The sequence below is a fragment of the Herpailurus yagouaroundi genome, unplaced genomic scaffold, assembly GCF_014898765.1.
Source record: "Herpailurus yagouaroundi ecotype Mexico unplaced genomic scaffold, PumYag 206, whole genome shotgun sequence".
Lineage (NCBI taxonomy): Eukaryota > Metazoa > Chordata > Mammalia > Carnivora > Felidae > Herpailurus > Herpailurus yagouaroundi.
Window position 1 is genome coordinate 61,885 of NW_024412437.1, and position 23,608 is coordinate 85,492.

The 23,608-nt window shown below is 38.4% G+C and overlaps 1 protein-coding gene across 1 annotated transcript in view; it reads left to right on the forward strand.

The window, feature by feature from the left end:
- Positions 1-23,608, forward strand: part of LOC121015236 (uncharacterized) — an 84,128-nt gene that overhangs the window by 43,288 nt on the left and 17,232 nt on the right. The window contains exons 9-15 of the mRNA XM_040451999.1: positions 2,146-2,250; positions 3,017-3,070; positions 5,155-5,259; positions 7,589-7,642; positions 13,650-13,754; positions 14,415-14,468; positions 16,379-16,483. Of these exons, the coding sequence (XP_040307933.1) occupies positions 2,146-2,250; positions 3,017-3,070; positions 5,155-5,259; positions 7,589-7,642; positions 13,650-13,754; positions 14,415-14,468; positions 16,379-16,483 (582 nt within the window). The remainder of the gene's footprint in view (positions 1-2,145; positions 2,251-3,016; positions 3,071-5,154; positions 5,260-7,588; positions 7,643-13,649; positions 13,755-14,414; positions 14,469-16,378; positions 16,484-23,608) is intronic.

Below are 23,608 nucleotides of genomic sequence, written 5' to 3' on the forward strand. Positions count from 1 at the left end.
GAAGGAAGGAAGGAAGGAAGGAAGGAAGGAAGGAAGGAAGGAAGGAAGGAGGAAATGAAAGAAGGGAGGGGAGATGGAAGGAAGGAAAGAAGGAGGGAGGGGGTGGGGAGGGAAGGAAAAGGAAAAGGAAAAGCAAAAGGAAAACCTATCCAGAACAGACAAAGTTCAGTTAGGAAAGAAGGTAAGAGTCTATAAAGAGACTGAAGATTTAGAGAAATTCATATTTAATGAAATATGAGCCCGAGAGGGCACTGTGGGAAGGGTGAAAAGAAAGCTAGCAATGGAAAGAAAAATCAGAGTGGTAAAACACAGCATAGATTTGAGAGGATAGAAAACTTTGTGGGCTTACATTTTGAAGAATGGGAATGATACAGATGACAGGGGTAGTTAGACTGATAACCTAGCAGAAGGCCCATGTCTGTCAAAATGTGATCAAGTTAGGGGCGCCTGGATGGCTCAGTTGATTAAGCATCCGGCTTCAGCTCAGGTCATGATCTTGGAGGGGGGTTAGTGCATTCAAGCCCTGTGCATCAGGCTCTGTGCTGACAGCTCAGAGCCTGGAGCCTGCTTCAGATTCTGTGTCTCCTTCTCTCTCTGGTCCTCTCCTGCTCACGCTCTGTCTCTCTATCTCTCTCTCAAAAATAAACATTAAAAAACCCTTTTTTTAATAATAAAAAAAAAGCGATTGAGCTAGCAGACTAGGAAATTGCTCTGTTGTATCTGAAGAATCATTCCTTGGCTGCTTACAGGGTGGGGGGCATTTTAGAAGCTCCATGGTGCAAGGCTTTCCAGAAGAGTCTGAAGCAGCTAGGGGAGAGCAACCCTTGTACACATTTCCTCCCAGGCACTTGTGCAGAAGACTGGCTCCCTCCCCAGGTATTATCCTCCCAATGGAAGTAGTGGTTCCAGAGGACTAAAAGCAAGAGTTTTCTTTTCCTGAAATCGGAAATGATTAGGAGGTGCAAATTGCCCACTTAAACAGCATCTTTCTTCCCCAGCTTTGTTGAGATATAATAGATATATATAAACTAAACTGTGTATGTTTAATGTATGCAATGTGATGATTTGATACACGTATTTCAGAATATTTGCCATAATATGGTTAGCTAACGCATTTGTCACCTCACATAATTACCATTTTGTTGTTTTTGTTGCTAAACTGCATCTTCAAGCTAGAGGCAAGAGCCATCATGAAGGAAAGTTTCATACAGCCATCCTACGAGCAGATTGGGAAACAGCTACTGGGGGGCAGGGATAAGTGGTGATTTCCACCCTCCTAAAAGTCCATTACCAAACAAACTTGTTAGCTTTGTGTCTTACCCATTCTGTGGGAGTCTGATGTTCCCCTGTCTGGCTCATTGTAGCACTTTACATTGAAGCCCTTAGAATAAAAATAACTATGTGCCAGTTTTCCTGGGACCCTAAAAACAGGAGAGCTTGGAAGACTGCATCTAATGTCCTAGCCACCAAAAAAACTTTATGGGTGGTAGAGGCTGCCAAGAAGAGAGGGAGGCAAGCCCACCAAATCCCTGAGGCATGACAGAGAGCCAGTTTGGGTTAAGAAAGAAGCCCCTGGAGAAAAGCCCTGTATGATTCCATGGTAGGTAATTAAGAAGACTTTGCAACACCAGGATTTTAACATTTACACAAAATTATATTTCAGCAGCATTGTTTTCCTTACTGATAAATTCTCTCACTCTACCTGTATATCCGTGAATGTTTGCATCTACAGACTGCTGGCCTAAATTTGATTGCCATTGTTTGAGCCAAAAAGCTCTAAGATGATGTCTTAGCTGGCATTCTTGTCAGGATTACTTCATTGTTTAATCAACAAATGGGATTTAAAAAAAAATTTTTTTTTACATTTATTTATTTTTGAGAGACAGAGCACAAGTGGGGAGGAGCAGAGAGAGAAGGAGACAGAATCTGAAGCAGGCTCCAGGCGCTGAGCTGTCAGCACAGAGCCTGACACAGGGCTCGAACTCACAAACCGTGAGATCGTGACCTGAGCTGAAGTCGGACACTCAACGGACTGAGCTACCCAGGCACCCCGGGATTTTTTTTTCTTTTTCTTTTTTTTTTTTTTAGAACATAAGATCACCATTCTTCAAATTTTCAACTTCTACCACCTTTTAATTTTTAAAGGTGAGAAGGTCGATACTAGTAACCTGGAAATTTTACTGGAAAATATGGGGATAACACTCACAGAAGATGAAGGCCTGAAACTACAGAACAAGCTTCCAGTTGATGGTGAGCATTAAAAATACCACAGTGGGGAAAAATCTCAGTGGCCTTCAGAGAAGTTGAATATGTGGACTTTTTTTTTTTAATTTTTTTTTTAACGTTTATTTATTTTTGAGACAGAGAGAGACAGAGCATGAACGGGGGAGGATCAGAGAGAGAGGAGACAGAATCTGAAGCAGGCTCCAGGCGCTGAGCTGTCAGCACAGAGCCTGCCACAGGGCTGGAACTCACGAACCGCGAGATCATGACCTGAGCCGAAGTCGGACGCTTAACCGACTGAGCCACCCAGGCGCCCTGAATATGTGGACTTTTTTTTAACTAATACTGCCTAGTTAAGGAATGTTTCATCCCCCTACCCCCATGATTTCACCAAATTGCGAGCTGTTTCCACTCCTCTAAGTTTTATTCTTGGAAGTGAAATATACATTTCTAGGGGCCCCTGGGTGGCTCAGTTGGTTGGGTGTCCAACTCTTGATTTTGGCTCAGGTCATGATCTCACGGTTCATGGGTTCAAGCCCTGCATCGGGCTGTGTCCTGACAGCTCAGAGCCTGGAGCCTTCTTCAGATTCTGGGTCTCCTTCTTTCTCTGCCCCTCCCCCACTCACACTCAGTCTCTCTCTTCTCTCAAAAATAAATGCACATTAAAAAAATTTTTTTAATCATTTAAATTTCTAGAATAAAATATTAGAAGTCTCCATTTCTGAACCTATGCATGTTTCATTATATATTTAAATATCAACACTCCTGCCTGAAACTTATTTTTTCCCCACAGCCAAAGGAAGGGTGTACATGAACAGATTGATGAAAGAGTTACAGTCTCTCAAAGGTGAGTAAGAAGCATATTGAAAAGGCAGGTAAGGGGCGCCTGGGTGGCGCAGTCGGTTGAGCGTCCGACTTCAGCCAGGTCACGATCTCGCGGTCCGTGAGTTCGAGCCCCGCGTCGGGCTCTGAGCTGATGGCTGGGAGCCTGGAGCCTGTTTCCGATTCTGTGTCTCCCTCTCTCTCTGCCCCTCCCCCGTTCATGCTCTGTCTCTCTCTGTCCCAAAAATAAATAAAAACGTTGGGAAAAAAAATTTAAAAAAAAAAAAAAGAAAAGGCAGGTAAAACTGGTCATCAGGTTTTGCTCTTATTTTCTTTTTTTTTAATTTTTAATTTTATTCATTTTTTTTAAATTTACATCCAAATTAGTTAGCATCTAGTGCAACAATGATTTGAGGAGTAGATTCCTTAGTGCCCCTTACCCATTTAGCCCATCCCCCCCTCCCACGACCCCTCCAGTAACCCTCAGTTTGTTCTCCATATTTATGAGTCTCTTATGTTTTTCCCCCCTCCCTGTTTTTATATTATTTTTGTTTCCCTTCCCTTATGTTCATCTGTTTTGTCTCTTAAAGTCCTCATATGAGTGAAGTCATATGGTTTTTGTCTTTCTCTGAATGACTACTTTCACTTAGCATAATACCCTCCAGTTCCATCCACATAGTTGAAAATGGCAAGATTTCATTCCTTTTGATTGCTGAGTAATACTCCATTGTATATATGTACCACATCTTCTTTATCCATTCATCCATCGATGGACATTTGGGCTGTTTCCATACTTTGGCTATTGTTGATAGTGCTACTATAAACACTGGGGTGCATGTGTTCCTTAAAAATAGCATACCTGTATCCCTTGGGTAAATACCTAGTAGTGCAATTGCTGGGTTGTAGGGTAGTTCTATTTTCAGTTTTTTGAGAACCTCCATACTGTTTTCCAGAGTGGCTGCACCAGCTTGCATTCCCACCAACAATGCAAAAGAGATCCTCTTTCTCCACATCCTCTCCAACAACTGTTGTTGCCTGAGTTGTTAACGTTAGCCATCAGACAGGTGTAAGGTGGTATCTCATGGTGGTTTTGATTTGTATTTCCCTGATGATGAGTGAAGTTGAGCATTTTTTTATGTGTTGGTTGGCCATTTGGATGTCTTCTTTGGAGAAATGTCTATTCGTGTCTTTTGCCCACTTATTTACTGGTTTATTTGGTTTTTGGGTGTTGAGTTTGATAAGTTCTTTATAGATTTTGGATACTAACCCTCTATCTGATACGTCATTTGCAAATATCTTCTCCCATTCTGTCGGTTGCCTTTTGGTTTTGCTGATTGTTTCCTTCACTGTGCAGAAGCCTTTTATTTTGATGAGGTCCCAGGGGTGCATTTTTGGCTTTGCTCTTATTTTCAAAAACTCTTCCTATTTTTCAATTTTCAGATTATTATCCCAGCTGTCCCAATGGTTTGTTAAGTCAGTGTTTATTCTTCATATGCTTTAGGTACATTACAGTAACCCAAAGGCAGCGGTTCCCAAATAAAGTTGTATATTAAAATTACCAGGGGGAGGGTGGAATATGTAGCATTCAAGTCACTAGGCCCCTTTCTAGTTATATTGATCTTGAATTTCCAGGGATAGATTCTAGAAGCATATATTCTTAAAAAGTGTCTCAGAGAATTATGATAGAGTAAATCCATGGATTGGCTGTCTGTCTGGCTCAATGGATGGCTAGCTGAATGGACAGATGGGTGGGTGGGTGGGTGGATGGATGGATGGATTTGTAGTTGTCCATTAATTTAGCAAGTTTCACATTCTTCTGTTCAAACACATGTATAAAGCTTAATTTTAGTCTGTGCTATGACTTACCAAATACCCTTAATTGTTCACTTTCTTCTCTTAAATGTTTTCCTAAAAGTAATAACAGAATTCCATAGGTCAGGGTTTAGGAATTCCTCACTTAGATAACAACAAACCACATTTAGTTGGATAGTTTAATTGTTCTTTGCTCTTCATTGTCTATGTAGTATTGATGCCTAGGCATGATCTATAATAACCCACTCTTTACATCATTACAAATATTTTTCATATCCCATCCCTTTCTTTCCTAAGGGGTGAAGGTGTCTCTAAATAAGGTGGACACTTTCCTGAAAAACATGGGAATTGATCTCAAGAAGAAAAAAATCCAGGAACTGAAGGACCTCCTACCAACTGATGGTGAGAATTTTAAGTGTCAATATACTCTTTAGCCAAACTTTGGACTTGAGGCTAGTATCAGGCCTGGACTACCTACCTGAAGATATGATGTATCTGAGAATAAAAAGAAAGAGTGAGGCCTTTCACATAGCTACTAAACTAAGCTCAATGGCTCTCACTTGGGAAGTATCACCAAGAATGGTGCCCAGTATACATGGCAAGTGTCACTCTTCACAGGGAACGCCAGGGTTCAATGAAGAATACTCAAGATTTTAATCTTTGAGTCCCTACCACTAACCAGCATTAAACAGCAATGAGCAACATGGTCCTGAAATGTGTAAGGCACTATCATCAGCACTTTATATATATCGTCTTACTTTATCTTGCAAACAACTTTATAAGGCAGGTTCTAATTTTACTCCCATTTTACATATAAGGAAACTAAGGCACAGAGAACTCAAGTAGCTTGTGTAAAGTCGTAGAGCTAGTAAGTGGTGGGCTGGCAATCTGGCTCCAGAAACTATTAACCACTCTGCTATACTGCCATGAACTACTAGAACTAAGAAATTTAAGAAGATACATAGTAATGGTCAACAGAATTCATTAAACTTGGCATATATCAGACTGTCCTCATGCTGGTAGAACTGAGAAACATTCATGAGGAAATTTTGACACCTGCCCCTTTGAGGAAGGAGTGAAGATATAAGATCCAAGTCAATGAACGTGGACTTTTCTAAACCAGTAGTACCTTCCACTATTTTATTCCATAAACTTTAACTGAATGCCTATAATATGTCAGACACTGTTCTAGAGCCTCGGAAATTTTGCCTTAGTAAGAGGTAAGCGGTTTTCCCAAAAATGGCTTTTTCTTTGGTTTTTAATCCCTTTCATAGCTCTCTTAACCTGCCAGTTCAATAAATACAGATATTTGTCTTTGCCTTGTTTTTCTACTATCCTGAAACATGAGAAAAGATACCAGCACAGTGATTTAAAATGAGGCTAATTCTAATCAAATTCTTGTGGACTACCTTGTACATCCGTGGAACCATCTGAAATAGGAGGGAAGACTGTTTCAGGGGCCCGATAGGCCTCAGTGAAGCTGATTAAGAGACACACAAAGCAAAAGACCTTCTAAGATCTGTCCTTTACAGGAACAGATTTTTCTCCAATAAAAGTTTTTCCTTATCCTGTGTAAAAGTCATAATATAATAGTATTCATCATCATCATCATCATAGATGCTCTAAAACTATAAAAGGATACCAATAAAAGATCATCATAACTGAAAAGACATAAAAAAAAAAAACAAGCCAGGAAAAATTCCATATCTAAGAACCTGAACTATAAACTGGTTTCAAAGCTACTTCATTCTCTGCAATATGTTTGCATTCTACTGGAACTTAATTATTTAGGAAGCATTTGTGTTTAGTATCAATCTTTAGTATCAATTTAGTAACAATCTTTTGCAAACTCTAAACTAATGCTAAGGTAATAGTAGGAATACAAAGTGATTCTTGGTATCTCACTCTTGGAGGAATTGACAATCTTAGAATTATTACTACACTTAAAACAAGAGTGTGAACATGTTTGAGGAGTGACGGGTTGGCACCCTTGACCAAGTCATAAGTGGAAAATGAGTATGTCCACAGGCGGCTCTAAGGTTCCAAACTGAATCTTGCCAATTAGAGTAATTGCATCTTTTAACTACTATCTTAACATCCCAACCCAGGGCTTCTCAAACTTGCAATATTACAAACTACTAAAAATGTATCCGTTGACCTCCAGTAGCTTCAGAATTGAGAAATAGCCTAAAGAAACTAAGCACGTAGTCTATGAAAAAGTCTTTCAGTTGAGAATGGGTACTGCACAAGAGTTTTGTCATCATATCTGGAAATGTAACTGAATATATCAACATGATGATTATCATGTTGGCAACCTGAGAGCAGCTAGACATGGCGTACAGCACTCTATCCTTTACAGGGATCACTTGATGCTAAGGTGATCATAAGCCCAAAGGGAAAGTCAGCACTGACAAAATGGAAACATCATTTTTAAACAAAATTTTTAAACTCTCAAAAAATTTCAGACCCGTGCCTGCAAAAGAGTAACCTAGTAAATAATAGATTGTCTTGAAGGAAAGGAGAGTGCTTAAACTTTGTTCATGCATTGTGCTGTATGTAATTTGATAATGTAAAATGCAGGAGCTATACTAATTTAAGTTAATGACATAAAAAAATAATAAATTTCTAGGGAAAGTGTCTCAAAGTGGCTGAATTTAGGGTTTCTATTTCACAATTTAAAATTTTTATATCATTTTTCTAAAAATCTTTTTCATGCTTTTTTATCTTAAAGGTAATGGGAATATTGATGTAAATGTACTGATGGATGAAGTTAAAAATATTACAGGTGAGTGAGATGTTACAATGAGGATTATATTATGTGATCTTAAAGTTTTATACGGGACTATTTTTCTTACTTAAAATTTAGGTAACATACAGTGCAATATTGGTTTCAGGAGTAGAATTCAGTGATTCATCACTTACACACAACACCCAATGCTCATCACAACAAGTGCCCTCCTTAATACCTATCGCCCATCTAGCCCTCTCCCACCCACCTCCCTACACCAACCCTCAGTTTGTTCCCTTTCCTTAAGAATCTCTTGTGATTTGTTTCCCTCTCTTCTCTTCTCCCACTCCCTACCATGTGCTCATCTGTTTTGTCTTTTAAATGCCACATATGAGTGAAATATCTACTATTTGTCTGTCTCTTGACAAATCTTGAAGATTGACTTATTTCGCTTCCCATTATACATTCTAGCCCTATCCGTGTCATTGCAAATGGCAAGATTTCATTCTTTTTGATGGCTGAGTAATATTACATTACACACACACACACACACACACACACACACACACACACACACCACATCTTCTTTATCCATTTATCCATTCATCAGTTTATGGACATTTGAGCTGTCTCCGTTGTTTGGCTATTGTTGTTAATGCTACTATACACATCGGGGTGCAGGTACCCCTTCAAATCTGTATTTTTGTATCCTTTGGGTAAATATCTAATAGTTAAAATGCCGGGTTGTATGGTAGGTCTATTTTTAGTTTTTGAGGCGCCTCCATACTGTTCTCCCGAGTGGCTGCACCAGTTTGCATTCCCACCAACAGTGCAAGAGGGTTCTCCTGTCTCCGCATCCCCACCAGCACCAGTTGTTTCTTGGGTTACTAATCTTAGCCATTCAGACATGTGTGAGGTGGTATCTCATCATGGTTTTGATTTGTATTTCCCTGATGATGAGTGACGTTGAGCATCTTTTCATGTGTCTGTTAGCCATCTGGATGTCTTCTTTGCAAAAGTGTCTATTCATGTCTTCTGCCCATTTCTTAACTGGATTGTTTGTTTTTTGGGTGTTGAGTTTGATAAGTTCTTTATAGATTTTGGATACCAACTCTTTATAAGTTATGTCATTTGCAAATATCTTCTCCCATTCTATAGGCTGCCGTTTAGTTTTTTGTTTCCTTTGCTGTACAGAAGCTTTTTATCTTGATGAAGTCCCAGTAGTTCAGGTTTGCTTTTGTTTCCCTATACGGAACTATATTTTTAACACAATAGTGTTTCCTCCTTCCACTTATTCATTTAACAACTATTTACTCAGCATTTAAATGTGGGCATTGTTCTAGACACTTAGGATATAAGAGCAAACAGAACAAAGATTATTGCTCCTCTGGAGCTTACACACTAGCAGGGGAAACAAGCAATAAACAATAAACATAATAAATAAGTCATTATATAGTATGTTAGAAAGTAATAAATGCTATAGAAAAATGAAAAGTATACTAAAGGACATTGGAAGGGGAAGGTGTATTTGGGGAAAGGGGCACTTATGGCTTTAAACAGATAATCAGTCCTCCGAAAAGGTGACATTTGAGCAAATACTTGAAGGAGGTAAGGGTTTTGTCCATGTGGGGACTTGTAGGAAAAGAATTATAGGCAAAAGGAATAGGGACTAAGACCTAAAGGCAGGAGCATACCTGGACTATTCAAGGAAAGCAAGAAGTCCAACGTATCTGAAGCTGAATAAGGAAGGAAAATAGTAATAGGAGATGAGGAGAAAGAGGTGATGGGTGCGAGATTAGTCAGGACCATGAAAGCCCTTCCAGGACTTGGGCTTTCTTTTTTTGTTTTGTTTGTTTGTTTGTGTGTTTGTTTGTTTGTTTGTTTGTTTTAGAGAAATGGAAAGCCATTGCAGGTTTTAGAGTAGAGGCATGATATGATCTGACCTATGTTTTCATCAGATCTTCCTGGATTCTATGGGGAGAACAGACTCGGGGAGGTAGAGAATAGGGAATTAAAACCCTAAAAGGGCTTTTGAAGTAATTGATGTTAGAAATGATGGTGATTCATACTAGGGTAGAAAGCAATGAAGATGATTAAAAAGTAGCTGGATTCTGGATATATTTTAAAAGGAGCTACTGTGTTGATGGATTTTAACCAGACAGATTGTGGTGATCATCTCATAACTTATACCAACATCAAACCATTATGTTGTATACCTGAAACTAAAGTAATGTTATATGTCAATTTTATTTCAATTAAAAAAAATAATAAAAGAAGTCAACAGGGTTTCCTGACAGCAACTAGATAAAGGAAGAAGTCAGGAATGATTCTAAGATTTTTGTCTTGAACAACTAAAAGGATAGACTTTACATCAGAGTCTGGAGAAAGTTGCCTGAAACACAGGTTTAGATGGAAGAAACTTAGGAGTTCAGTTTGGGATATTTTAAGATATCTAATAGACTCCCAAGTAGAGATAACAGGTACAAAGCTACCAGTAAGTCACAAATTCAAGAAAGATATCTTGGCTAAAAATATAAAATTGAAAGCCATAGGCATATAGATGATATTTAAAGCCATTAGATTGAATGAATTCACCCAATGAGTGAGTGAGTATAGATAGAGAATGAAAGAGAACTAAGGAGTGATCTTGGCACACTTCAACATTAAGGAGTGTTAAAGCAGGGGCGTCTGGGTGGCTCAGTTGGTTAAGTGTCCAACTCTTGGTTTCAGCTTAGGTCATGATCTCATGGTTTGTGAGTTCAAGCCCCACTTCAGGCTCCATGCTGGCAGTACGAAACCTGCTTTGGATTCTCTCTTTCCCTCTCTCCCTGCCCCTCCCCTGCTCACATGCTCACATTCTCTCTCTCTCTCTCTCTCTCTCTCTCTCTCTCTCTCTCTCTTCCTCTCTCTCTCTCTCTCTCAAAATATAAATACATTAATTTTTTTAAGTAGTGTTAAAGCAAAAAAGACCAAGAAGAAGTGACCAGTGAAGTAGGTAGAAAACCAAGAGAATATGGTGTCCTAAAAGCCAAATAAGTAGATTAGGTTGGGTGCCCCCAGACACAAACCCTGAGACAAATATCATACAGGCAGATGGTTTACTTGGAAGGTGAGTCCAAGAAACACAGATAGGGGAGTAGAGAAGTGAATGAAGGCAGCAAATAAAGTATGTGTTTATCAGGCAAGTTACCAAGAAGATAACTGGAACTTAATCCCATTGGGGAATATCTGGGAAATGGCATAGAACACAGCCTCAGGGGGAGTGGGAGAGCTAGGATTTTATATCAACTCCTATCAGTCATTGGTTGGTAACTGCTCAAGGAGAGGGAGGCAATATTATTCCACTTGTATTTCCAGCCAGTTGAGCATAGGCAGAGTGAACTCTGCAACCAAAGAAATCTCTCAGATAAAGAGATGCCAACAACCGAAACTTGGGCTAGCACACATTAAAATGGTAAGGGTTGAAGAGATGTGATCAGTGCATCTACAGCACCTTGTAGAAGTATCAGCCAGGAGGGCAGATCAACAGTCAAATAGGTCAGTAGTTCAAGTAAGATAAGACCTGAGAACTGACCATTGCGTATAGCCGCAATAGTGATCTCAAATCATCAACTACCATTAATGATACAAAGAAGAAAATTATCAGGTAGTGAGGGTGGAAAGAAGGCCGACTGAAGTGAGTTTAAGAGAAAATGGGAAGATAGCATTTAGAAGCATTGTGAATATCTGAGAAATATTGCTGCCAGGGGAAGCAAAGAGGTGGAACAACGAGGCAAGTAAATTGGTGAAAGTGACATCAAGAGAAGGCTTTGTTGTTGTTTTTTTTTTAATTAAAGACATAAAAGAAGATATGATCAAATGGAAGAAGAGGAAGTGGGAGTTTGAAAAGAAGAGATATGAAGTAGTCATCTAGAAAAGGAGGAAAGTTAATACACTAGCAAAGTGTAGTGTGGTTGCCCAACCGAATTAAGGACTCACCTGAGGTTCACGATCATCCATTTAAAGTGAGAACAGTCAGCACAGTTGACTCCAGCTCTAGTTCAGCTACCTGCCTGCAGGCACAGAGTAAGCACAAACTTGTATTTAAACAGGAATGAGCTTTTGCCAAGTGAGTATATTGCAAGCAAGGGCAGAGCAATTTAAATCTGATCTTTTGCAAAACTTAAATACACTTACTTTCTTTGTTCACCATTGCTTTTTACTTCTGCTCTTTTTTGGGTTCAGTTTCATTCTTCCTGAAGTACATACTTCTGAGTAATTTCAACAAGGGTTACTCTCTGAAAATGTCTTTGTTTTACACTCAGCCTTGACTCATGCTTTGACTATGTCTAGAGTTACAGATTATCATTCTACCTTAGAACTCTGAAGTCTGCCGTGCGTATCTCTGACGAGTGTAATGAAACTGGTTCCACAAGGTTGAAAAATTAAAAACTGTATTCATTTATTACCACAGGAAGGAACTTCATTGGACAGTCTTTCAGTTCCTCTGTTTCTCTACCACTCCCCCCATCCACTCATTGGCAGAGTTTAATATGGAACCAGCTAGCAAAACAGAAACATGGTCTACCAAGTCCCAGCCTCAGCATCACAAAGCAGAGATTAGAACGGTAGAGTTGGGACTGAGAGATAATAACTAAACAGCTGAAATAGTCTACCCCTCTGGCTACTCAGCTATGGACTCTTCTACATATGTTTGAACTTAACTTCCATATGACAACAAAACAACTCTTTGTTTCCAACGAATAAGATGCAACTGTCCTTCCTACAAATGAAGGTGTTCTCATTCTCTTACCAGAATTAGGAGAAGCAAAGTTCCAGGAGTCTATCTCTGGGAGACAGTCATACTATCTCTGGGCTATGTTAATTCTCAAATTTCGTTACAGTCCCATCTGAATATTCTGTAACCTAAAGACTATCTTGTAAAGTTAACCTATAATAAAAAGTCATATTTAAATTTAAAAGGAAAAAAAAGGAGAAAGGAGAAAATACATATGAATATTAGACAGAAAGATGATAGATTCATATATCCACTGTTCTGTGACCTCTTTTTTTGCGGTTAAAAATCAACTATAAGTTTTCATTGTTTATTTATAGTTAATCTCTTTTTCTCTTATCACTCTTATCTCTATCTTTGAAATTCTCATTATCATGTAGCCAAGTGTGGACTTCTTTTCATTTTTCCTGCTTGGAACTTATGATTCCTAAAACTGAACATTCATGCCTCTCATCAAGTTTTGGAAACTCTCAGCCCTTATGTTTCAAATATTGCTTCTTTTTTTTGCTCTTTTCTCATTTTTAGAAACTCCAATTACATGTATGTTGAACCTTCTCATTTGCTCTTCATTTCTTTCTTTTCATATTTTCCCTATTTTATGTTTTTGTCTTTTCTTAAACCTCTCTTCTAGCTCACTGTTTCTACAACTGTGTCTCATACTATTTATCCATTGGGGTTTTAATTTCAATAACTACGTTTTTATTTCTAGATATTGTTTTAGTTCCTTTTCAAATTAGCCTATTTTTCCCCCGATTTTTTGTTCTTATGGCTTTTTTGTTTTCTCTTGTCTTCAGTAGATTTTTAAATATGTGATTTCAAATCTATCTCCCTATTCTCATAGGCCCAGCTTACAGTGTAACAATGTAAATATAAATTTACTCAGATTTACTGAAAATTTTAATAGAGAACCAGCTTTTATTGTCATTTTTAAAACTAGTCCAATAATTCAGGTAAAAGAAGAGGAAAGGGAAGGGGGCAGGGAGGCCCAGAGGAGGGTAAGGAGAAAAGTGTAGAAGAAGAGGGAAAAAAAGAAAGAAAAGAATACAGATGTTATATTAGTGGTTGAATTATTAGTCATCAAACACATCTAAACTACTGAGAAGTTGTACAATCCCTGTTTCACCTATTATATATGATATTATCTTATCATTGAAGATACTCTCTTAGGTTAAGAGAAGATTTTCTTACCTCCTTGATTCTGAATAGCTAAACCAAGCTTGATTATGCCTAGTTCTTACCCGCTGAACCTGGGAAGGATATTTCCTTATGTATATGTATGTCTTTCTAAAGGAGAGAAGATTCCTACTGAGGACCTGAAAAATATTCTGAAAAACATGGGAATAGAGATCACAAATAAGGAATATAAAAAGTTTCTGAAAACCCTGCCAGTTTCTGGTAAGCATTGAAGTTCTACTTTACTGATATCTAAAAATTTATTCATTCAACAAACATTTATTGAAGATCTGTTGTGTTCATGGCACTATCCTAAATTCTGGACAAACAGGGACCATGTCTGCAGTGACCAGGTCTCCTCAAGTCCTCAAAACTGCACAGAAGCTTTGTTTTAAAGTTTTGTGTTAGAAATTCTACTGTTTGAAACATTTTATGTCAATTAAAACTATGTTTTTTTAAAAGACTGAATCCTAGCATTTTTAAAAATATTGTTCTTTCATTTAGATTTTTTCTAGTAAACTGGGACCTCTACAGTCAGAGGTCCCATTACAGGACAAACAAGTTCTTTTGTCCCTTTGGGAAAAAAATCTAAGGTCTAAGCTGGAAGAAGATGAAAGGGCAGAAGGGCAGGAAAGATGAAGAAAGAAAAAATTAAACCAAATTGTGAGGAGATAACGAGAAAGAAAAAGCTGTGTGCATTTTAGCAAACTGGAGTACCACTAACAGTAGCCTTGTATTCTGCCCAGAGATAGAGTGTCAATACACTGAGTTTTGCATTTCATTGAGAATGAATTGTGATAAATTTCTAAATTTCCCCTTCCTGAAAGTAAACACTTTAATTTCCGTGAACCATCAAAAACTCAATTATGTTTTATCTTACAGCTGATAAAAAGGTGTTTGAGAAAGAATTACTAGAGGGTGTGAAGTCCTTCAAAGGTGAGTGAGGAAAAGGATAAGGACAATAAAATAATCAGACTGTTGTAACAGTTTTTGCTGATAATATAAATAATCAGGAAATTATGCATTTATTCAACAAATATCCAAGTGTCTCCTCTGTGTCGGGTATTTGAGCTGGAATATATAAAGTAACATACAGAAAAAAATGCAATTACCCATAACCCCAGGTGATATTCACCTTTTTTATTATAGTTATCACTATTCTTTTTTTCTGTGTATACAGGTGTACAGATAATTAAACTCTTACTGTATATTTTATGTATCCTACACTTAATCCTAAAATTATAGTGTAAGAATTCCATGTCATTAAAAAAATGTTCTTTAATGTTTATTTATTCTTTAGAGAGAGAGAGAGAGAGAGAGACTGGGGGAGGGGCAGAGGGAGAGGGAGACACAGAATCTGAAGCAGGCTCCAGGCTCTGAGCTGTCAGCACAGAGCCTGACCCGGAGCTCAAACTCACAAACTGTGAGATCATGACCTGAGCGGAAGTTGGACGCCCAACCTACTGAGCCACCCAGGTGCCCCTAAAATTTTTTTATGAACATCATTTTTAATGACTATACATCAAGTTGTATTTATGATTTACTTAGTCATTTGTTTCTTGTTGAACATTTATTTACATAGTCTCCAGTGGTTTGCTCTTATACATCTGTGATCTTTGTCCAACTTTTAGTCAGTTTCTTTGGATAGATTTTTCTAGTAAATCCAGTAAATCTTAACATGGTTAAGGCTGTGATATATATGAGTGGATAAGACTACTGGTTACCATTATGCCCTTGCCACAACAGTTTATTGTCACATTTTTTGATCCTTGCCAATTTGATAAATGAGAAATGGAATCTAATCATTGCTTTGATTTTTTTATTATCAACGAAGTTGAAATTATTTTTATGTCATTATGTCTTTTGGTCTTTTAATTACTTGTTCCTGTCTTTTGCCCATTATCCTATCAGAATCCAAGCTTTTTCCTCCTAATTTGAATGGCCTCTTTATAAATTAAAGATATTAGCACAATTGTCATAGCTACAGAAAATACTTTTTTGCTTTGTCATGTCATATGTTTTATAATATTTTATTGAAATATAATTTATATACCATGCAATTCACCCATTTAAAGTGTATAATTCAGTGGTTTTTAGTATATTAAGAGAGCTGCTCAAACATCATCAAAATCAATTTAGAACATTTTGATCACCCCCCCAAAATACTATACCCATTAATCGTCACTCCTCGTTCTCCACAACCTTCCCAAACTTAAGCAACCAACAATCTACTCTCTGTCCATTATGTTGTACTTTTACACACAGACGTTTTTCATTTTATGAATTTGATTATATCAGTCATTCCTCCTGTGATTTCTTTTTTTTTTTTGTATTTCAAAAGTATTTACTATCTACACAGCATATAAAAAATTATATACACTTTATTCTTGTCTTCCTAAGATTTCACTTTCTTCATTTATTATTTGACTCATCTGAAACGTATACACTGACTCTCTGTAAATCCTCATATTTTATGGTGATTTGATAAAAAACTATTGTTTTCAGTTATTCTGCCTCCTTAACTAGTTTTTCCTTATGTATAATTATATTAAGAAGGTAATTTATTACTGTAGCAAGTTTCAAATCCTTTGTCTAGAATAGCATGATTTGATTGTTGTCCTTGCCTAATTTACCATTTGCCAAACTCCTCCTCCTTTACATTTCTTCTCCCTTGTATAAACTTCTCTCAGAAGTTTAGTTATGGGGTCATGTTTTGATGTTTTGTCCCTGACTCCCACACAACTTGCTATAAAGAGCTTCTTTGTGCTTTAATTTCTAGATAGGGTTGATGGCCTGCATTTTTCATCATGTGACATCCTTATCTACTTTTTCTTGTTTTTATTAAGGAGGAAGAGTCAATGTTGGTAACATAAAAAATGTTCTACAAAGTATTGGGTTCAGACATGAAGAAAAAGAAATCCAGGACCTGCAAACCCACCTACCAGTTATTGGTGAGTATTTCACATATATTTATCCTGGGGCACCTGGCTGGCTTAGTTGGCAGTGCATGAAACTCTTGATCTCAGAGTCATGAGTTCAAGCCCCATGTTGGGTGTGGGGCCTACTTAAAAATAAATAAATAAAGGGAGAGAGGGAGGAAGGGATGAAGAAAGGGAGGGAGGAAGGACAGAAACCTTTTTCCAGTAGACAATGACTAGTCTACTCTGAAAGCAGTGAGGAAACACATGCTGGGGAGAGAAAAAATCAGGGGCAGAGATGCAATTTAGATGTTGCTGCCAAGGTCCAGATGATAAGAGTATTAAGGAACTACATGGTGATAAAGGGGCAGGACTGATAAAGGGGCAGGCGATGTGGTAGGTGAAGGGGAGAGAGGTACTAGAAGTGTGAAGCAGAGGTTCATAGCTTATATGATTGCCACACACACACACACACACACACACACACACACACACACACACAAAGGCAAGAGTGGGAGGAGAAACAGAAAAAGGAGCAGAATGAAGACAAAATGTTTAGAACATAACTGAATTGGGCACCTGGGTGGCTCAGTCAGTTGAGTGTCCAACTTCAGCTCAGGTCATGATCTCATGGTTCATGGGTTCAAGCCCCACATCGTGCTGACAGCTCAGAGCCCAGAGCCTGCTTCAGGTTCTGTGTCTCCCTCTCTCTCTGCCCCTCCCCTACTCACACTCTGTCTCTCTCTCTCAAAAATAAATAAACATTTAAAAAAATGTTTTCATACTGGCACAAAAACAGACACTCTGATCAATGAAACAGAATAGAGAACCCAGAAATGGACCCACAAACGTATGGCCAACTAATCTTTGACAAAGCAGGAAAGAATATCCAATGAATAAAGACAGTCTCTTCAGCAAGTGGTGCTGGGAAAACTGGACAGCAACATACAGAAAAATGAACCTGGACCACTTTCTTGCACCATACACAAAAATAAACTCAAAATGGATGAAAGACCTAAATGTAAGACAGAAAGCCATCAAAATCCTCGAGGGGAAAGCAGGCAAAAACCTCTTTGATCTTGGCCACAGCAACTTTTTACTCAACATGTCTCCAGAGGCAAGGGAAACAAAAGCAAAAATGAACTATTGTGACCTCATCAAAATAAAAACTTCTGCACAATGAAGGAAACAATCAGCAAAACTAAAAGGCAATCGACAGAATGGAAGAAGATATTTGCAAATGACATATCAGATAAAAGGTTAGTATCCAAAATCTATAAAGAACTTATCAAACTCAACACCCAAAAAACAAATAATCCAGTAAAGAAATGGGCAAAAGACATGAATAGACACTTTTCCAAAGAAGACAAATGGCCAACCGACACATGAAAAAATACTCAATATCACTCATCATCTGGGAAATACAAATCAAAACCATAATGAGATACCACCTCACACCTGTCAGAATGGCTAACATTAACAACTCAGGCAACAACAGATGTTGGCAAGAATGTGGAGAAAGAGGATCTCTTTTGCACTGCTGGTGGGAATGCAAACTGGTGCAGCCACTGTGGAAAACAGCATGGAGGTTCCTAAAAAATTAAAAATAGAACTACCCTATGACCCAGCAATTGTACTACTAGGTATTTATCCAGGGATACAGGTATGCTGTTTCGAAGGGGCACATGCACACCAACATTTATAACAGCACTGTCAACAATAGCCAAAGCATGGAAAGAGCCCAAATGTCCATCGATGGATGAATGGGTAAAGATGTGGTATATGTACATAATGGAGTATTACTTGGCAATCAGAAATAATGAAATGTTGCCATTAGCAGCATGGAAGGAACTAGAGGGTATTATGCTAAGTGAAATTAGTCAGAGAAAGGCAAAAATCATATGACTTCACTCATATGAGGAACTTAAGACACAAAACAGATGAACACAAGGAAAGGGAAGCAAAAATAATATAAAAACAGGGTGGGGGACAAACGTAAGAAACTCTTTAAAAACGGGAGAACAAACAGAGGATTACTGGAAGGGTTGTGGGAGGGGAGATGGGCTAAATGGGTAAGGGGCATTAAGAAATCTATTCCTGAAATCACTGTTGCACTATATGATAACTAACTTGGATGTAAATTTAAAAAAATAAAACTAAGTTAGAAATAAATAATTTTTTAATTAAAAAATTAAAAATGACACAAAAAATCAAACAAAGGAAGTTAGATCCTAGGTGTATTTTGATCTGGTTGTTGAAAGAAGCTTGATAGACTAAAGAAAAAAGGGAAAGAAAAGAAAAAATATATATATAATTTTTAAATGTATTCGATAAAATAGAATAAAATGAAATGAAGTAACATAGAATTTTAAAAATTTACAAAAAAAATTTTTTAAAGTAAAAATTTTTTTTTAATTTTTTTTCAACGTTTTTTATTTTATTTTTGGGACAGAGAGAGACAGAGCACGAACGGGGGAGGGGCAGAGAGAGAGGGAGACACAGAATCGGAAACAGGCTCCAGGCTCCGAGCCATCAGCCCAGAGCCTGACACGGGGCTCGAACTCACGGACCGCGAGATCGTGACCTGGCTGAAGTTGGACGCTTAACCGACTGCGCCACCCAGGCGCCCCTAAAGTAAAAATTTTTTTAATTAAAAACAGAAAATAAAAATAAATGTTTTCTTTCTGTATCCAAGAATAAGAAAAGAAAAAAAAGGAAAAAAGAGAGAAAAAAAGAATCAATAGATGGACCAGTGAGCAGAATGAAATCTGACTGAAATTACATCCAGTTTCCCCTTGAAGTTTAACTGTGAAGCACTTTATGGTCCATGCACTAAGCAGGCAGAGAGACTTGTGGTGGTCTTCTAGGGCCTCAGCTTAGTTGGCGCAGTGGATGGGGCTTGGTGCAATGGCTTCATTCTCCACTAGGCGGTGCTGCTTAGCTTACTGGGGTGGATTGGTTTGGGGTGCGCGCATGCGTTGGAAAGGTAAAAATGGGGTCACTCAGCTTCCCAGACTCCCTTACCAGAACTCTGCGCTGTCACCAACCAGCGATCAAGCACCCTCCTTTATCTCCAGCTTCCATCCGCTCCCCACTTCTACACTATCTGTGTCCAAGTGTCAGCCTGCCAGGTGGCACCTCGCTCCTGAATTACATCTCATAAGGGGCCGTCTCCCTCACTTCTAGAGACCTGCAGCTTGGACCTGTTCCGACCCTCTGGGGGAGGGTCTTGCCAGGCAATAGCCGGGTCCTGACTTGCCTCCAGGAACGTTTGTGGGGTTGCACTATTACAGAGGTTCACAGATTATGGCCAGGTGCCTGCTTGTTCCAGAAAAAGGTTGTGTGATCATACCCTAGCATCTTTGTTCCAATAGCAGCAAATGTGGCTGTTCTCCAGGGTCCACTGGGACATTTCCCTGTGAGGAGGCTGCATGGCCTCTACCAAATGTCCTTCTAGCAGGGGAACCGCTTCTCCCCTTGTGGCTCTCAGACCCCTTGGACCTCGCTGCCTGCTCTTGGGGATTCACCTTTCCCACCAGAGCACCGCCGGTTATTGAGCTGCGGAATTTCTGACTCTGCTCTCCCCTGTTTATGGAGTCCTAATGGTATTGAAACCCTTTTCTCCTTTCTCCCTTTCTTGCTCAGTCACTTGTGGGTGTTTCCACAGTTTCTCTCTAGCAACTTTCGTAGCACTCTCCCCTTTCTCTGTCCTCCCTCTGCAAAAACAGCTCCCTACCCTCCGTGGCTTCTCTCTCCCCCAGTTCACCTCTCTGTGCCTCGTACCTGCTGAGTTCTGTGGCTCAAGTTGTACAAATTGTTGTGTTGATCTCAGAGCAATTTTCTAGGTGTGCAAAATGGTTTGGTGCTGATCTAGGTGCATTTCAGGGACAAGAGAAGCCGAGAACTTCCATGCGGTTCTGCCATCTTGGCCCCTCCATAAGGTCCTGAGTTTTAAATACATTCCTTTAGGGGCGCCTGGGTGGCGCAGTCGGTTAAGCGTCCCACTTCAGCCAGGTCACGATCTCGCGGTCCGTGGGTTCGAGCCCCGCGTCAGGCTCTGGGCTGATGGCTCGGAGCCTGGAGCCTGTTTCCGATTCTGTGTCTCCCTCTCTCTCTGCCCCTCCCCCGTTCATGCTCTGTCTCTCTCTGTCCCAAAAATAAATAAAAAATGTTGAAAAAAAATTAAAAAAAAAATAAATACATTCCTTTAATTGTGCTACTGGCTATTTACCCAAAGAATACAAGAACACTAATTCAAATGGATACATGCTCCCCAATGTTTATTGCAGTATTATTTACAATAGCCAAGATATGGAAGCAGCTTAAATGTCCGCTGATAGATGAATAAATAAAAAAGATGTGGTATATATAAACATACAGTGGAATATTATTCAGCCATTAGAAAAGGAATGAAATCTTGCCACTTGCAATGACATGGATGGAACTAGAGCATATAATGCTAAGTGAAATAAGTCAGTTACAGAAAGACAAATATCATATGATTTTACTCATATGTGGAATTTAAGAAACAAAACAAACAAGCAAAGGGGAAAAAAATAAGAGAGAAGGAGACGAAGCAAGAAACAGCCTCTAAGTTACAGAGGACAAACTGATGGTTAACCAGAGGGGAGGTGGACAAGGAGATGGGCTAAATAAGTGATGAGGATTAAGGAGGGCACTTGTGATAAGCACAGGGTAATATATGGAAGTGTTGAACTACTATATTGTACTTGAAACTAACATAGCACAGTGTGTTAACTAACTGGAAGTAAAATAAAAACTTTTTAAAACATAAAGAGCTTTTCTGATTTTGATTATATCTACCTATTAATGTTAATTGTATTAGAAATTAGAGCACATTTTAATAATATGCATTAATTCACTTTAAAAATAATAAATCTATTACATGTTAAATAAAAAACATTTTTTGAAAAATGTATTTTTCTGGGGCACCTGGGTGGCTCAGTCGGTTAAGCATCCGACTTCAGCTCAGGTCATGATCTCACAGTTGGTGGGTTCAAGCCCCACGTCGGGCTCTGTGCTGACAGCTCAGAACCTGGAGCCTACTTCGGATTCTGTGTCTCCCTCTCTCTCTGCCCCTCCCCCGCTCATACTCCGCCTCTCTCTCTCTCAAAAGTAAATAAAACATAAAAAAAAAATTTTGTAATAAAAAAAAGAAAAATGTATTTTTCCAAAATAAAACAAAAAATTTAGTGAGAAGAGAGGTACTGTTTTACATATTTATATGTCAGTTTTACATCTGTCTGGTTTCTCCTATCTGCTTCTGCATTAAATCTATTGGGATATGTTGTTTCAGTTGGAGTATATAAAGACAATCTGGCCTCACATAGATGTATGTAGTTGGCAAAGGAAGGAGTATTTCAATAGCCTCTTCAGATAATTGTGGATATTCTTCTTTGATATTATCCCAAAACTCAATAAGTGGTAGCTTCTTAAAGTTTAGTAGCAATATAGGATCAGAAATCATATAAGTGAACTTTTTAGACTTGGTTACATTAAAAATCTGTTGGTCTGTCTTACACTTTAATCTGTTACCCATGCATGGATATTTGTAACATCACATTTTGGTCATTTGGAAAATAGTGGTTCACTGAGTTATACAGATCTTCCAAATACTGGCACATTTCATTATTCAATATTAAAAAATGATATTTGTTAATATTGTCACCAATCTAATCAGAAGAGTGCTCAGTATTGGGAATCTATCAAGTCATTGTGTAAATACAAGGTTTCCTAAATTCAAACTTGTGTTTGAAAATTTGAACTCTACCATTAAAACATCTACTGTCAATTGTTTTCTTAAATTAACAGGTTTACTCTGTTCATTTACAAGTAGATGCTTCCCAAGTACCAAAGTAAATTTTGTCCATTTTCTCAAGCAAAAATGGTGATCCATGAAAAAGCAGCTAGTTTGGGGGTGCTTAAGTGGCTCAGTCGGTTGGTCTCAGGTCATGATCTCACAATCTGTGAGTTTGAGCCCCACATCAGGCTCTGTGCTGACTGCTCAGAGACTGGAGGCTGCTTCGGGTTCTGTGTCTCCCTCTCTCTCTAACTCTCCCCTGCTTTTACACTCTGTCTCAAAAATAAATAAACATTAAAAAAAAAAAGGCAGCTGGTTTTCTTGAGACTCAATCACACCAGTTCTTACCTTTTCTGTAAGAAATCATTCTATTTTAGTATGCAACTGACATGCTTTCTACAAACTTCTCATTTCACTATACAGAATATTAAAAAGATGTGTTCTCAAGGGTTCAGATTTAACAAAACTAACACCTTTTGCTGAACCATCAAGAACACTTAAGTGAAACTGACATCCATTTACTACAAGCATGTACAGTGATGAACACAATGATGGCTAGTGCTGTTTGTTGCCTCAATTCATGCAAAGATGTCAGCAGTTTTACCCACTACTACTTTTGCACCATCAGTGCAAATGTCACAAGTGTAAAATGCCCTAAGGGTATCTACTTAGTGCAAGAGAACTAGGTCTGAAAGAAGGAAAACTGCCTGGGGTGGAGCTGACTTCAAGCAAACAAAACATCCCATTCACCATAAGATTCCAAAGATTTTTAACAGTTTATGAAATAAATAAGAAGTTTTATTAATTGAATGGTTATATACTTAAAGCTCAAACTTCTTTCCTTTATTATATGTTCCTGTAGATTGAATATAATAAAGGGTGCCTGGCTGGCTCAGTCAGTAGAGCATATGACTCTTGATCTCAGGGTTGTGAGTTCAAAGCCCCACGTTGGGTATAGAGATTACTTAAAAATGAAATATTTCTTTAAAATTTAAGTTCAAGTTAGTTAACATACAATGTAGTCTTGGGTTCAGAAGTAGAACCTGGTGATTCATCTCTTACATGATGCCCAGTGCTAATCCCAAAAAGTGCCCTCCTTAATGCCCATCACCCATTTAACCCATCTCCCCACCCACTTCCCCTCCAGCAACTCTCAGTTTGTTCTCTGTGTTTAAGAGTCTCTTATGGTTTGCCTCCCTCTCTGTTTTTATCTTACGTTTCCTTCCCTTCTTTTATGTTCATCTGTTGTGTTTATCAAATTCCACATGAGTGAAATCATATGATATGTCTTTCTCTGACTGACTTATTCAGCTTAGCATAATACCCTCTAGTTCCAT